General features: G+C 45.1%; 1 protein-coding gene across 1 annotated transcript in view; it reads left to right on the top strand.

Annotated features, from left to right (window-relative positions):
* The window catches only part of LOC132324044 (amine oxidase [flavin-containing] B-like), a 51,903-nt gene extending 46,697 nt beyond the window's left edge, over nt 1–5,206 (top strand). The window contains exons 14-16 of the mRNA XM_059840003.1: nt 380–442; nt 842–1,003; nt 3,682–5,206. Coding sequence (XP_059695986.1) covers nt 380–442; nt 842–997 — 219 coding nt within the window. The 3' untranslated portion in view covers nt 998–1,003; nt 3,682–5,206. The remainder of the gene's footprint in view (nt 1–379; nt 443–841; nt 1,004–3,681) is intronic.
* The last annotated feature ends 7,862 nt before the right edge of the window (nt 5,207–13,068 follow it).

Genomic DNA, 13,068 nt, shown 5'->3' with positions numbered 1-13,068 from the left:
CTCTTCCTACAGCACGATAAAATTTGCAAAACAAGCTGTTCCTTGTAGCTGGTGTCTTCATGCCTCACTTTGCCATGAGTGTCTGCTTAACTCTTAGTCATAATCCCATTATCCTGTTCCCCTGGGACTGGCCAAATTCCAGTACTAACTAAGCATAAAGAGATTTTTCTGTTTCTATGTTCCACTAGGAGGAGTATCTTATTAAATATCAGCCCTCTACAGAAATAAGTTGTAAAAGGTTGAGTTTTCTTTTAAAATTTGAATACACTGTGATTTATGTGCTCAGTCATCCCATTTTTTAAACAACAATTGAAGCCAGTTTTCTTTTTCCTGTCTTGAAGAATCAGTGGTACTTATTGAGAATGTTATTTATTTTCAGATACTGTTTGCTATGAGGAAAATCCCAGACAGTGAAATCTGGAAGCCAGAACCTGAATCAGTTGTAAGTATTTATGTGGATAAAATGGATTGGGTTTTTTTTCTGCTGTTTTGCTGATGAGATAAATTTTTTGTCTGTTTTTATGTAAGTTCACTGAATCAAAGCCACAATAAACTTCCCCTTATTCACTAAAACTTCCCTTCCTTAAAAAAGGAAGAGGATACAAACCCATGTGACAAGCCTGTAAGGCAGGATTGGAAAGAGCTGCAGTTCTTAACTGGGCTGTGAATCCTTTCCATGTGTGTGTTCCTCCCTTTAACTGAGCAGAAAATCTGGATGTACTGCTTCTTGATAAGATACTACTGCTTCAAGCCAGTTCTGCTCCTGCTGCAAGAATCTCTTTGATTTATATCCCTCCTCACAGTGGAGATGCAATGTGGATAATGGATGTTCTCCCCACAGGATGTGCCAGCTTTGCCCATCACTACAACCTTCTGGGAGAGGAACTTGCCATCTGTGCCAGGACTGCTAAAGCTGATTGGATTTTCCACTTTCTTCACCTCTGTGGCTGCAGCTGGGTTATTTGCCTACAAAAAGGGACTTCTGGTTCGAAACTGAAAAAAGGTGCCAGCTCAATGCCTCACAATTGAGGGATTTTCTCTCTTTTTTCTTTTTTCTTTTTTTTTTTTTTTGTCATGTACTTTTCTGTCTCCAAAATCTGAGGAAGAGGTGAAAACAGTAGAGAAAATAGGCAAGAGGGAAGGGATCTAGTAAAGGGATCCATATTGAAAAAGAACCCCTAGAGTCCAGGACTACTTCCAGCAGCCACTCCTTGGTTGTTGAGTTTCTGGGGGACCAAGTGTTATCACCTTGAGCTTTTGATCTAGATCTCAGAACAGAAGTGACAAAATACCTCTCTGAAGCCTTTTCTGGTGAGATTTCTGGTTGGTTTTACTCCTCTTTCAAATCAGCCCTGAACCCCAAGTCTCCACAGACTTTATTTGTCCTGGACTGTACAACAAAATCTATAGTTGTAAACAAAGGATTTCTGCCTTCCTGTGGGCTAGACTGAGAAAAGAAATCCAGAGCTTACAGAATAATCAGATAGTTCATGCAAATTACTGGCAAGAAACTGTTAGTGGTTTGATTTCTTACCCAAGGAACACCTAAGGGACGAGCCAGGCTAAATTCATCCATCTTAACCATGCAGCCATAGGATGCTGGCATTTCCAGTGGCATATATGTCCTACAGTGAGCTAAAGGACAAAAGTTCTGCTGTGTTTGGCAATGTGGTTGAATTTCAGGCTCCCCAGATGTGTTCACAGCTGCCTGGCACAGCAGAGCTCCTGTCCAGTGGAGTCTGTCTGTCCCTGTGAGCACCCTGAGGCTGTCTCTTGCCTGCTAGGGCACAATGGGCTTGAAAATGTAGTGTTGGCATTAAACAAACAAAACAGAAGAAAAACAAACAAAACAAAAGAAAAACAAAACAAATCCCCCCCTCCCCCCTCCCCCCCAAATTATTTGCCCCCAAACTCTTGCTTCATGCTGAACACAGTTTTGCTGATTTAGAGTTTTGGTCTTTCCTGACAACCATATTGATGGGATTAGCAGTTCCACTTCTGCCTGCTGTGCTGTGTTGCACTGACTATGCACTTTTGATAACTAATAAGGGATCTAAATGATAGTGAGATCAAAGAGAACTGTGGATTGAAGAGTCACATGCAAGTGCTTCTGCTCTCCACAGCTGGGTACTGTTCAAACAATGGGGGGAAAAAAAAAAAAAGAAGATAGAAAGAAAGCCGTATGAAGGGGTAGGGGGAGAAGTAAAAAAAACCCAAAAATCCACCCACCAAAACCTCAGTGCCTACTTGTCTGTGTGTTGGTAACCTTGTTCTAGATATTTCTGGTGTGTTACCTGTGCACAAGATGAAACAGGGAGATGCAGCTGTGGCTGAGAACAAGATCTGGTGCACATGAAGTCGGAGATGTCTGGAATTTTTCAGAGCCTGTTTGCTGCACTTCTCCCTTCAAGGAGTAGCAATTTATATGTAAAAAATATTGGATTGCAATAAAGAGCCATGGAGGGAAGTATAATAGTAACTTCAGCAACTGGTGTGAGCAGACGGTGGAGGAGCTGTATCACCAGTCTCAGGCAGGCTTTTTGGGCTAGCATCTGATCTTACTTGTGTAGAGCAGTACTTTGTTCTCCAAATAGTCCCATGGAAATGCACTGAACTGCTTGGAAAGCTGTAATATTTGTGAGCAGCACCTCGCTTTCTGGCCCTTAGGTTTTGTTCTTTTTAACTTGATGTGCTGGTTAAACATCATCTTGTAGCAGCAGCTTGGATTTTATCACAAATGAATAGCCTCATAACAGCCTTTTAAAATGCATGGGGGAACTTTTCAGGCATAAAGATCTTTAAGGCAGAGGAGGAGTGCAGCAGTGTGCATATGGCCTCTCTGGTTGGATCACATGGAGCTCTAATTTGCTGGGACATTTGCCTACTGCAGAGAGCTTCTGTGTGGCTTTCTCTGCCTGTGATTTATTTACTACATGAATTAGGAACTGAAAGCTGAATGGGAAGTTCAGAGCTTTGGCAACTCACACAATTCTCAGGCCAGAAATAAACTTAGGAACCTAAATTTGGGAAGGCATTTTTGAAGTCCTGGCCCCAATATTTGTAAGTGCTAGACAGTGAATACATAGATTACAAATAAAGAGCTGATGTATTTGCAGATGATTTTTCTGCCAAAACTGTTTGGAATTCAGGTCCTGCTTCTGCCCTAGAAATACTCCACATTCTCTAAAGGGGAGAAAATTCATGAAATTAATGAGGATAAATCGGTTTTATTCACATCCAAAATGTATTTCTCTCTTCTTTGCTCCTGAACCTGGCAGAAGTTTTTCCAGTTTAACAAGATCGGGGGACACAGGGGGAGAAATTCCAATCAAAACCAGAAATTGGGTCGTTAAAACTGAACTGAATCATAACTTAAGCTTTTCATGAGATTGGCCAATTAAAAAAAAAATATTGAAAAGTTTCCATACTTATAAGCCTTTTTTATTCTTAGTTTCAAAGTGAAAGAAAAATGGAAAAAAAAAAATGTAAAGCAATCCCACAAAGCATGTCTCATCTTAATCTGCCACAACTAAAGTAGGTGAGACAGGGATTTATTAAAAGTAATTTATTAAAAATAAATTTGGATTCTCTGAGATTTGTAATCAAATCTGTTTGGAGCTGGGATGTCTGAATTGTGGTGTCTGTATTAACCCTCTAAAATCTCTGTCTTCTTCCTTGCAGACTGCCAAAGCCTTTGGAAAGCTCTCTCTGTCTTTACAGCCGTGTCTTGCTATGATTGTTCTGTGGACCTTCCACCACTATGAGATTAAAAAAGGATTTGCCACTGTTTTCTCAACATTTCCACACAAAAGGAATACGTGGCACCTTGTGTACATGGATGCCAGCCTGATGAGGGAATTGACAAATGGAGGTAGAGAATCAAGCTGCTTCCCTGTGGGTAGAGGGAACTGTTAGCACTGGTTTACATTTTTGAAATTAAAATTCATGCCAACCCTTTGAAGAGAGGAATGAAGTCTGTTGTAATGGAAAACCAGTCGTGCTGTATTCTTAATTTATTAACACAATTGATCAGACAGCTGCTATCATGAAAGTTCCAAGAGTTTACCAGCGTTGTAAAATGTACTATAGGAACAACCATGGAAATAATTGTATTTGTCTCTTACAAACTGGACTGTGTTACCATCCATATTTTGTATTTGTAATGCTCATAAGAGTTTACCAAAAAAAAAGAAATTAATTTCTTCTACAATGTTCTGATAGCCACTGTACATTGCAAGGAATGATGGGTCATGGCATAAAAATCCATGTTAACCAAAGTACTTGAAATCTAATTGTACAGACTACTCAACAATAACAAGGATGTGAGCAATCTGAGGCAGCCCCCTTGTCTTTAGTTTGTGCATTTTTTTCCCAGTGCAAGTCTTGATTCCAAATAGCACATCTGCTCTCAATACAAAGACATGAATCATGTAAGTTCCTCTCTGAGCATTGTCCATCACTGGAACCCATGGCCTGGACAGGAAACCGTGGGGCTTAAAGAAATCTTTCTGTGTCCACAGTGGGTCTGTTGTTTCACTGAACTAAGCTTTACAGATGTGCAGAAATGTTAAGATTTTTTTCCCCTTTTTTGAGACCTGAAAAAGTAATATTTTTGAGGAAGGAGAAATTGTATGACCTCCAGAAATACTGGGGAGCCAAGATTAAATAACAGACCTGCCCCTGCTCTTGGGCAAGAAGCAAACCCCCTCAAACCACAGGTGACAAACATTCACAGATAAACCTGACCTATGTTCTAATGAACTAACATTCCCTCTCCTGTCTCCACCACCTTAAGATCACCTTGATCTTCCTTCTGTTGAAGAACAGAGTGTAAAAATGAGACAGCCAAAGCAGCCTGGCTTTCCAAGTGTCTCTGCAGTGAATTCCTTTAGGCGTTGTCTTAGACTGCCGCTTGTGGCGTGTCTGCTGTGCTCCTGTGCAGCTCAGTGCTCCGTGGTGCCTGCCTCTGTGTTTTGGAAAATAGACTTAAAAAGAGTGACTTCACTTTGCAGGAATATATATATGCTGTGTGTGTGATGAATTTGTGCCTTTTATAACTGTAGCATTTTCTAAAGTGCCTCTGTGGTGAGTGTCTCCCTTGGTTTCCTCCTTCAGCTCTCTTTTAAATAGGCTCTGCAGATATTTTTATCTGACAGCTGTGAAATTTTTTTAACCTTAATTGGAATCAATAAATATTGTCACGTCACATGTGCTGTTTGAGGTTTTCTTTTGTAGGAGCCCCTTTTGCCTTGGTTATAGTGGTATTACTGACACAGCATTTTGCATTTCACACTGAAACCTGGAACTTCAGCTTTTCTTAGTAAAGAAAACTCTGTAAAGGAGAGTGTAAAAGAAAAAAATACAAGCCCACCCAAGCAACCCCCCCAAAACAGTGCAAAAAAACCCCTACTCAACCCCTTAAATACACAATTCAAAAAAAAAAAATCAAACCACATTTGATAGTAGTATAGATGACCATTTCTCTTACACTTAAGAATTAGTTTTTATTGTTATAGGGCAGGTGTCTCAAGCTGAACATAAGAAGAAACAGACCTTGTACCAAATACTGTGGGATGCAAACATAAAAACCCTAGAAGAAAAGAGAGACCAAAATAACCTAATTTCACCCACTAGCTCAACATCAGTGCTGGAGAGGTAATGGAGTTAAAGAACAAATTTGCTCCAGGGAATGGACCTGTGTTGCACAAAACTGTTGGCCATGAATACTGGAGAAGTGTAACCATCCATGTGAAAAACATCTGAAGTGTGCAGTGCTCTTTGTATAGGCTTAACTTTCAGCATTGCAAGTTATAAAGGAGCACAAACACAATGCAAGCAAACACCCTCAACTAATCCTTCACACACTCTCTAAAGCATCTGTCCCCTAAGAAACCTGTCAGAACCAGCATTTCACAGCCCTCAAAGCAGCCAGCAAGTGGTTATGCCTCTAAAACATTGCTGCTGTACTGGGTTTGTGTGGCCAGGTTTAGGAAGCTGGGGGGCTACAGGGGTGGTTTCTGTGAGAAGCTTCTGGAAGCTTCCCCCATGCCCAGCAGAGCCAATCCCTGACAGCTCCAGGATAGACCCACTGCTGGCCAGGGCTGGGCCAGTAGGAATAACTCTGGGATAACAAATTTAGGAAGCAAAAAATGTTATAGTGCAGATGTAATTGCAGCCAGAGAAGAGCAGGGTGAGAATGTGTGAGAGGAAGAGCCCTGCACACACCAAGGTCAGGACACAGGGAGGGGCAGGAGCTGCTCCAGGGGCTGGAGCTGGGATTGCCCTGCAGCCCTGGTGAGACCCTGGTGGGGCAGCTGTGCCCCTGCAGCCCAGGAGGGCACAGGGGTGCAGAGATCACCTGCAGCCCAGGAGGGCACAGAGGTGCAGAGATCACCTGCAGCCCAGGAGGGCACAGGGGGGCAGAGATCACCTGCAGCCCAGGAGGGCCCAGGGGGGCAGAGATCACCTGCAGCCCAGGAGGGCACAGGGGGGCAGAGATCACCTGCAGCCCAGGAGGGCACAGGGGGGCAGAGATCACCTGCAGCCCAGGAGGGCACAGAGGTGCAGAGATCACCTGCAGCCCAGGAGGGCACAGGGGTGCAGAGATCACCTGCAGCCCAGGAGGGCCCAGGGGGGCAGAGATCACCTGCAGCCCAGGAGGGCTCAGGGGGGCAGAGATCACCTGCAGCCCAGGGAGGAGACCCAGAATGGGCACGGGGATGCTGAGAGGAGGCTGTGACCCCATGGGAGGCCCATGAAGAGAGGAGCCCAGCCTGGAGCAGGTTTCCTGGCAGGACTTGTGACCCTGTGGGGGACCCACATTGGAGCAGGCTGTGCCTGAGGGACTGACCCTGTGGAAGAATAACCCACAGTGAAGCAATTTGTGGAGATCTGTTGTCTGTGGGATGGACTCACATTGCAGAAGCTCATGGAGAGCTGTCTCCCATGGGAGGGATCCCACACTGGAGCAGGGGAAGGACTCCTCTCCCTGAGCAGTGGCAGCAGCAATGTGTGCTGAACTGGCCATAACCCCATTCCCCATCTCCCTGTGCCACTGGGGGGAGGAGGGAGAGCTGGGAAAGAGGGAGGGATGGGAGGAAGTTGTGTTTGCAATTTATTTTTACTTCTCATTATCCTGCTTTGATTTTGTTGTTAATAAATTCAATTATTATCCCCAAGCTCAGCCTGTTTTGCCCATGATAGTATTTGATGAGTGATCTCTCCCTGCCCTATCTTGACTCATGAACCATTTGTTATATTTTCTTTCCTCTGTCCACCTGAGGAGGGGAGTGACAGAGTGACTTTGGTGGGTGTCTGGCATCCAGCCAGGGTCAAGCCACCACAGTGTTTTTGGTGCTGAAACCCAGGATCATGAGGATTTTGAGATAAGGATGGTAATTGGGAAAGTTTGGGCAAAATGTGGGCTGAACATTGTTAGAGAGTAGAATGTTCATGGTGAATTTTGGCTGTAATTGTGGTGAAGGCACAAAGGGTGGATTTTGTGTGAACTGCCAATTTTTGTTCCATGTTGTGATGATGTTATTTTGATTTTTGTGTGGGGAACTTTTGTCTTTGGTTGGTTTTGTTGATGGGAGTGCAGGTTGTGTGATGGATGTGGATTTTAATGATAATTCTTAAATAGTTAAATATGTGAGGGGTGGAAAGTGGAGTCAGATTTGACCTACCTTTTTAACCCTTTGTTCAGACATATCCTGGAGAATCCCAGAGGACATAACTGAAATGGTATTATTATTAATTTAGTTACTTACAACACTTCAGTGTGCATTTCAAAGAGACTTTGTTAGCCAAGGGGTGCTTCATTATTTCCATCAGTCCAGTGTGCAGAAAATTAATGTGGACAGATTAATACAGAAGAAATCAATTTTGTTTAACATCTGTAAAAGATACAAATATGATTTCCCAAGAAACCAATTAGAAATCTCACTCATTGTTTAGAAGAGGATGGGATGTGTGTGCAAATTATTTGGCTAAATCATGCAAAACTCAGTGCTACAAGAGCTGAGGATAATTTTTTCTTTTTGCCTTTTGTAATTCTACCAATTGCTCATCTGGAGCAGGTCCCAAAATGTTGGAGGGACTGATGAGTTTTGCCTTCTGGCTCAAGATAGGATAAATTCTCCCTGAGCCTGTGGCATTGCCTCAGAAAATCCAAAAATCCAAGAATGATAGGTCTCAGATGGCAGAACCAAAGTATAGTTTGGCATCTGCTGGAAAAAAGACACATTTTTTCTCAGGTTGGTCCTGCTCTGTGGTGTGGGTGTGGAAGGAGGCTCCTCATCCTCCTCTGCTGTTTGAACCCATGCAGGTACTGTAGGACTCCCACAGACATGTCCTTCTCTCTCTGTGTCCATGTAGGAGGGATGGATGGGATTTTGAAATTCTCTTCTTGGGTGGAATTGACTTGCATCTCACTTCTCCTGCAAAGAGCACAAATTTTCCCACCTAGAGGGCAACTCATGAGCTAAAACTCAGTGGCCTTGTGCCTCTCAGACATTCAAGGGCACCTTGTTCAGCCTCCAGCTGCTGCCCCAAAAGGAGGCAGCTCTTCCAGAGGCCCGAGAGAAATGTCCTAAACCAGCCCTGCCTTGTGACACAGATGATCTTTGGGTACCAAACTGAGCTTCTACCTCCCACCAGCTGCTGATGGCAATTAGGAACTTGTGGGGGCATTTAGCTTTGAAGAAGTGCACCAGGGATGATGTGGGCTCTGGGAATCTAACATGGTGCATGTTAATAGGTAGCTGCACATACAATGCGTTAATATACAGCTGTCCTTTACCCAGGCAGGCTATAGATGAATTTGCTTGTCCCTGGAAACAGAGCCATGATTTTCTAGTCATAATATTAGCAGAGTTTCCTAGAAAAGCCTTTGGTTAGCAGCTGAGTGCCAAGATAAGCTGTAGAAATATACACCTGAGTAAGAGGCTTTGTAAGTTGATTTTAGTGTGCATGGTGTGTGCAGTCAGTAGCAATAAGCTACTCTGAAGCTAGGCTAGAAAAAGCTCAAAAAATAATTTAAAAAAATAATCATAGAATAGTTTGGGTTGGAGGGGATGTAGAAAGGGGATCTTTCTAGGTCACCCACTCCAAACCCCCTGCCATGGACAGGGACATCTTCAACTAGACCAGGGTGCTCAGAGCCCCATCCAGCCTAGCCTTGAACATTTCCAGGAATGGGTCATCTACAACTTCTCTGGGCAACCAGTTCAATTTTTTTTGCCCTATTTCTAATCTAAATCTACCTTCTTTGAGTATACAACCCTTTGTTCTATCACAACAAGCCCTGCTAACAAGTCCCTTTCCAGCCCTTTTAGGTAATGGAAGGTTCTCTGAGGTGTCCCCAGTGTCTTCTCTTCCCCAGGCTGAGCAGCCCCAATTCTCTCAGCCTGTTCTTATGGGGGAGGTGCCCCAGTGCTGTCATCAGCTTGGTGACCCTCCCCTGGGCCCACTCCAGCAGGTCCATGTCAAAATACCAGTGAAACACACACTGCTTCATCCTCTGGGACTGTACCCAGTGCCAAGCTGGCTCATCCCAGTTCTCCATTCCTCCTGGCACTGCTGAGAGAGGCAAACCAGGTTGTTTTGAGTCCAAGCTGGTCTCACCCTGTGTTTTGACAGAAGGTGAGATGCTGTTTCTAATTTAGAAGCAAAAGGTATAAGCTTTCTTCCAGGGCTGGTTTCTTGCTGTGTAAACAGTGAATTTTCTGATAGCAATGTTTCTAATCCTTTCTTAGCAGAACAGACCTAACAAAATAATCCATTTCCATCCAGCTCCATTTACTCTGACATCTGCAGGCTCTGTAAACTCCTTCCCACCATCCCTGCAGCTTTGTGGGGGAGAAAAGCCTCATCCAAATCCAAGTGATCCATTCATCTGGATCACTTGGATTTCAACTGACCTACAGCAGAAAGGGGCTGGGCAAACACAGACCAGCCTCATCTGCCCGAGGGCATAATGGCATGGAATTTCAGCAGTGTCTGTGAGAGGGGGAGTGTCTGGGAGTCCCTGCAGCAGCAGAGACTCCAAGAAGCACTTGAGGAAGTGGTACCCAGCAGAAACAGCGGCCTTTGGATGATTTGGTTTGTCAAGTGGCTCTGTTTGCCCCTCTGCCCACTGGGATTTAACACTGCACTTGAATATGCTCTGGTGCTTGGCTGGCAGGGAGCAGGGAGAAGGAAACATATCAATAATGCACTGAGGCATCCTTGTCAGCCCTCAGGCTGTGCCCAATTTGCATATGCTCCAAGCTGTAAGAAAACACTTTGCACAGCAGTGTTGCATTTAGCAGAAATTACATTATAATTTCAGATGTAGAAACTTCTATTCCAGGTCTGAGGCAGGGAGGTGTCCCATTGGGCTGTGCAGTCATTATCTTAAACAATTGAAATGCATGCTTATACTTCATCAAAATCAAGGGAAGATATTACTCCAGCCTCCACTTGCCAATTCATTCCAAAGTGGAGCAAGACTATTTAACTAAATTAGAAACTATATTATTTCCCAATAATTCTTTATGAGATGGGAGTTTGACCACAGCAATTTTTCAGAGTGTGCATATTTGAGCCAGCACCTCTATCCATCTCTGCAAAGCAAATTGCCCCCACAGAAACTCCCTTCTTTGAGGAGGGGAATGCCCAGGTGCATTTAGGATCTGTGCTCACACTTTTCTTCCAGCTCCATTATGCTGCCCAGCAGGAGACAGGACTCACGCTGCCCTTTGGAGGAAGTTTTGCAGAGCTGGCAGGGGCTTGGTGCCTCTGCCATTTCACTGCCCTGATTTCTGCCAAGGACTGGACAGGGCCAGGAGGCAGAGGCTGCAGGGATGGAGCCTGACTTCCTCTGCTTCCTCCAGTGTGGCACATCAGAGCTTGGAGATGAGTGAGAACCAATGCTTAAAGCTGGGGACGTGCATCATTTCCCTTTAGTGTGCTTCTCCTCCAGAGTTCAGCAGGAAGGGGGAACACCAGGGCAGAAATGCCCACAGAGACCTTCCTGCAAACCAAAGTGTGAAGTTCCTGACACATATTTTTGTGTGGGGTGATAAAATATTGCTGTGAGGTAGCCCAGAAGATGACAGCCTTTGTTTCAGCCCGTGCCATGCTGCTGAGCTGGCCATGCTTCAGCTCAGCTGTCTGCAGCTGGTGTCTGCTGACAGAAATCCTCTTCAAATGCCAGCCCCTGCCTTTTGGGATTCAGCCAGGTGTCCTGGATTTAACCAAGGTTTTGATGAAAATTATGGGGCTCAGGCTACAATCCAAGGAGTTTTCAAGTGAGTGATCTGGTCAGAGAAGTCCAAATGCCAACACAAGCAATAATTATCTCCTTTCCTTCATTTTCAACCTCATCTCAAGTGGCAGCTGCCCTCTTGTGCTGTGAGTGGCAGGCACATTTCATAAAAAAGAGCTGTGGGAAGATACAGATGGCAAAGGGCATCTGTCTTATATTTTCTTGTGCTTGGTAAGGTTAGAGACAGAGCAAATTCATGCCCCTGTCTGATCTGTTCATTACAGACCAGGGAACACCCCATCCCTGGGACTCTGGAAGAACAGATGTGTGGCTTGAAGGCACTGCTGGCACCCTGCAAGGTGCTAGCACCACTGCTAAAGCTTCCCTCTCCTCTCATGTGTAATGGGCTCTCACTTGGGAAACTTTTTTCCCTGCTCCTTCTCTGTGTCCTGGGTTGTTCTGTCTCTGTTATGTAAGATGAGTCAAAAAAACCAAAACAAAGAGAGCAAGGAACAGGGAACAGAACCTGGAAATCCAAGCACTACAAATAAAGAGCAGAATAGGAACTGCAGCTGGAGCCCAAAGCATTTGTTGCCAAGTGCAGGAGCTGAGTGGGAAAAGAAAAAGTTACAGTTCACTCACATAGAGCACATTTGATTCCCCTCCTGGATTTTCACCAAGATGAAATTTCCTTTCTCTCTGTGTGTCTGTATGAAAAGCAACTGTTGCAGGGGAGAAACAGCCCATAAGGAAGAGAACTGACTGTAGCCGTGTTTCACAGTAGAGGACTCTCTGGTTTGTTTTTTGTTTGTTTTTGGGGAGCTGAGAGCTGAACTCTTTGCAGAGAGCATAAAACCAGCCCCCAGCTTGACCCCCAGCATGGTTTCTGGCTGAGGAAAGCCCTTGCTGCCAGGCATCAGAACCTGGTCAGTGGGACATGGGAACCAGCTGCTGGGAAAGTGGAGGCTGAGATGTGTCAGACTGTGCTGGCACATCACCCTGGCTGCTATTTTTGTTCAAATACACAATGCTAATTTTGTCAGTAGTTGGGGGGTATGTTTGATCCTAGGAAAAGAGATCAAGTACAAACCTGGGGGCTGAATCAAATGTGAATTGAAAAGTAAAAGCTAGCAAAGGGGCCAAGTGAAGGCAGCAACCTCTTGCTTTCCCAGAATGCAATTTCACAGTAATAGAATGTTTTGGGTTGGAAGGAATCTTAAAGATTACCCCACTCCAATACCCAACAAGCTGCTTGGGGCTCCATCCAGGGAAACCTTGAACACTTCCAGGAATGGGGCATGTCCCAGTTCTCTGGGCTTCCTGTCCCTCCCCTTTTGAGGTTGGATGCACCTTTTTAGCAACCTGGGTGTGATTGGTCAGTCCTCCCCCTTGTCCCACCCAAGGAGCGTGACTGGAAGGCCACTGTGTCCCAGGGGGACATCCACGTTCACTGCTCCAAAACATGGAGCCCCTACAACCTGGCCCTGCTTCCATGGGGTGGTGGCCCCTTCCCAGACCTGTCACACAGTGCTTTCCAACCAGAGGGGTTTGGGTTGTCAGTTCCCATGCCAGGAGGTTGTGGGCTGGGCAGGTAATGAGGGAAGGAAAGCCTTGCTAGGCTGATGGTGCTAAAAATCAAACAGTGGCTCTTCTCCTGCACCTCCTGCCCATCCAGCTCCTGCTGACCCAGCAGCCCATCCTGTTTCAGGGTCCTGTCCCCATGGGCTGGTTGATGGCAGCCAGGGGGAACAACCATGTCACCCTTTGCAGGAAGGAGCTGCAGCCAAGGGGAGTGGGCCAGAAAGGAGGAGGGAGAGCCT

This window comes from Haemorhous mexicanus, chromosome 2, assembly GCF_027477595.1.
Source record: "Haemorhous mexicanus isolate bHaeMex1 chromosome 2, bHaeMex1.pri, whole genome shotgun sequence".
In the NCBI taxonomy this organism is placed as follows: Eukaryota; Metazoa; Chordata; class Aves; order Passeriformes; family Fringillidae; genus Haemorhous; species Haemorhous mexicanus.
The sequence above is the reverse complement of the archived record's forward strand: the minus strand, read 5'-3'. Positions and strand labels throughout refer to the sequence as shown.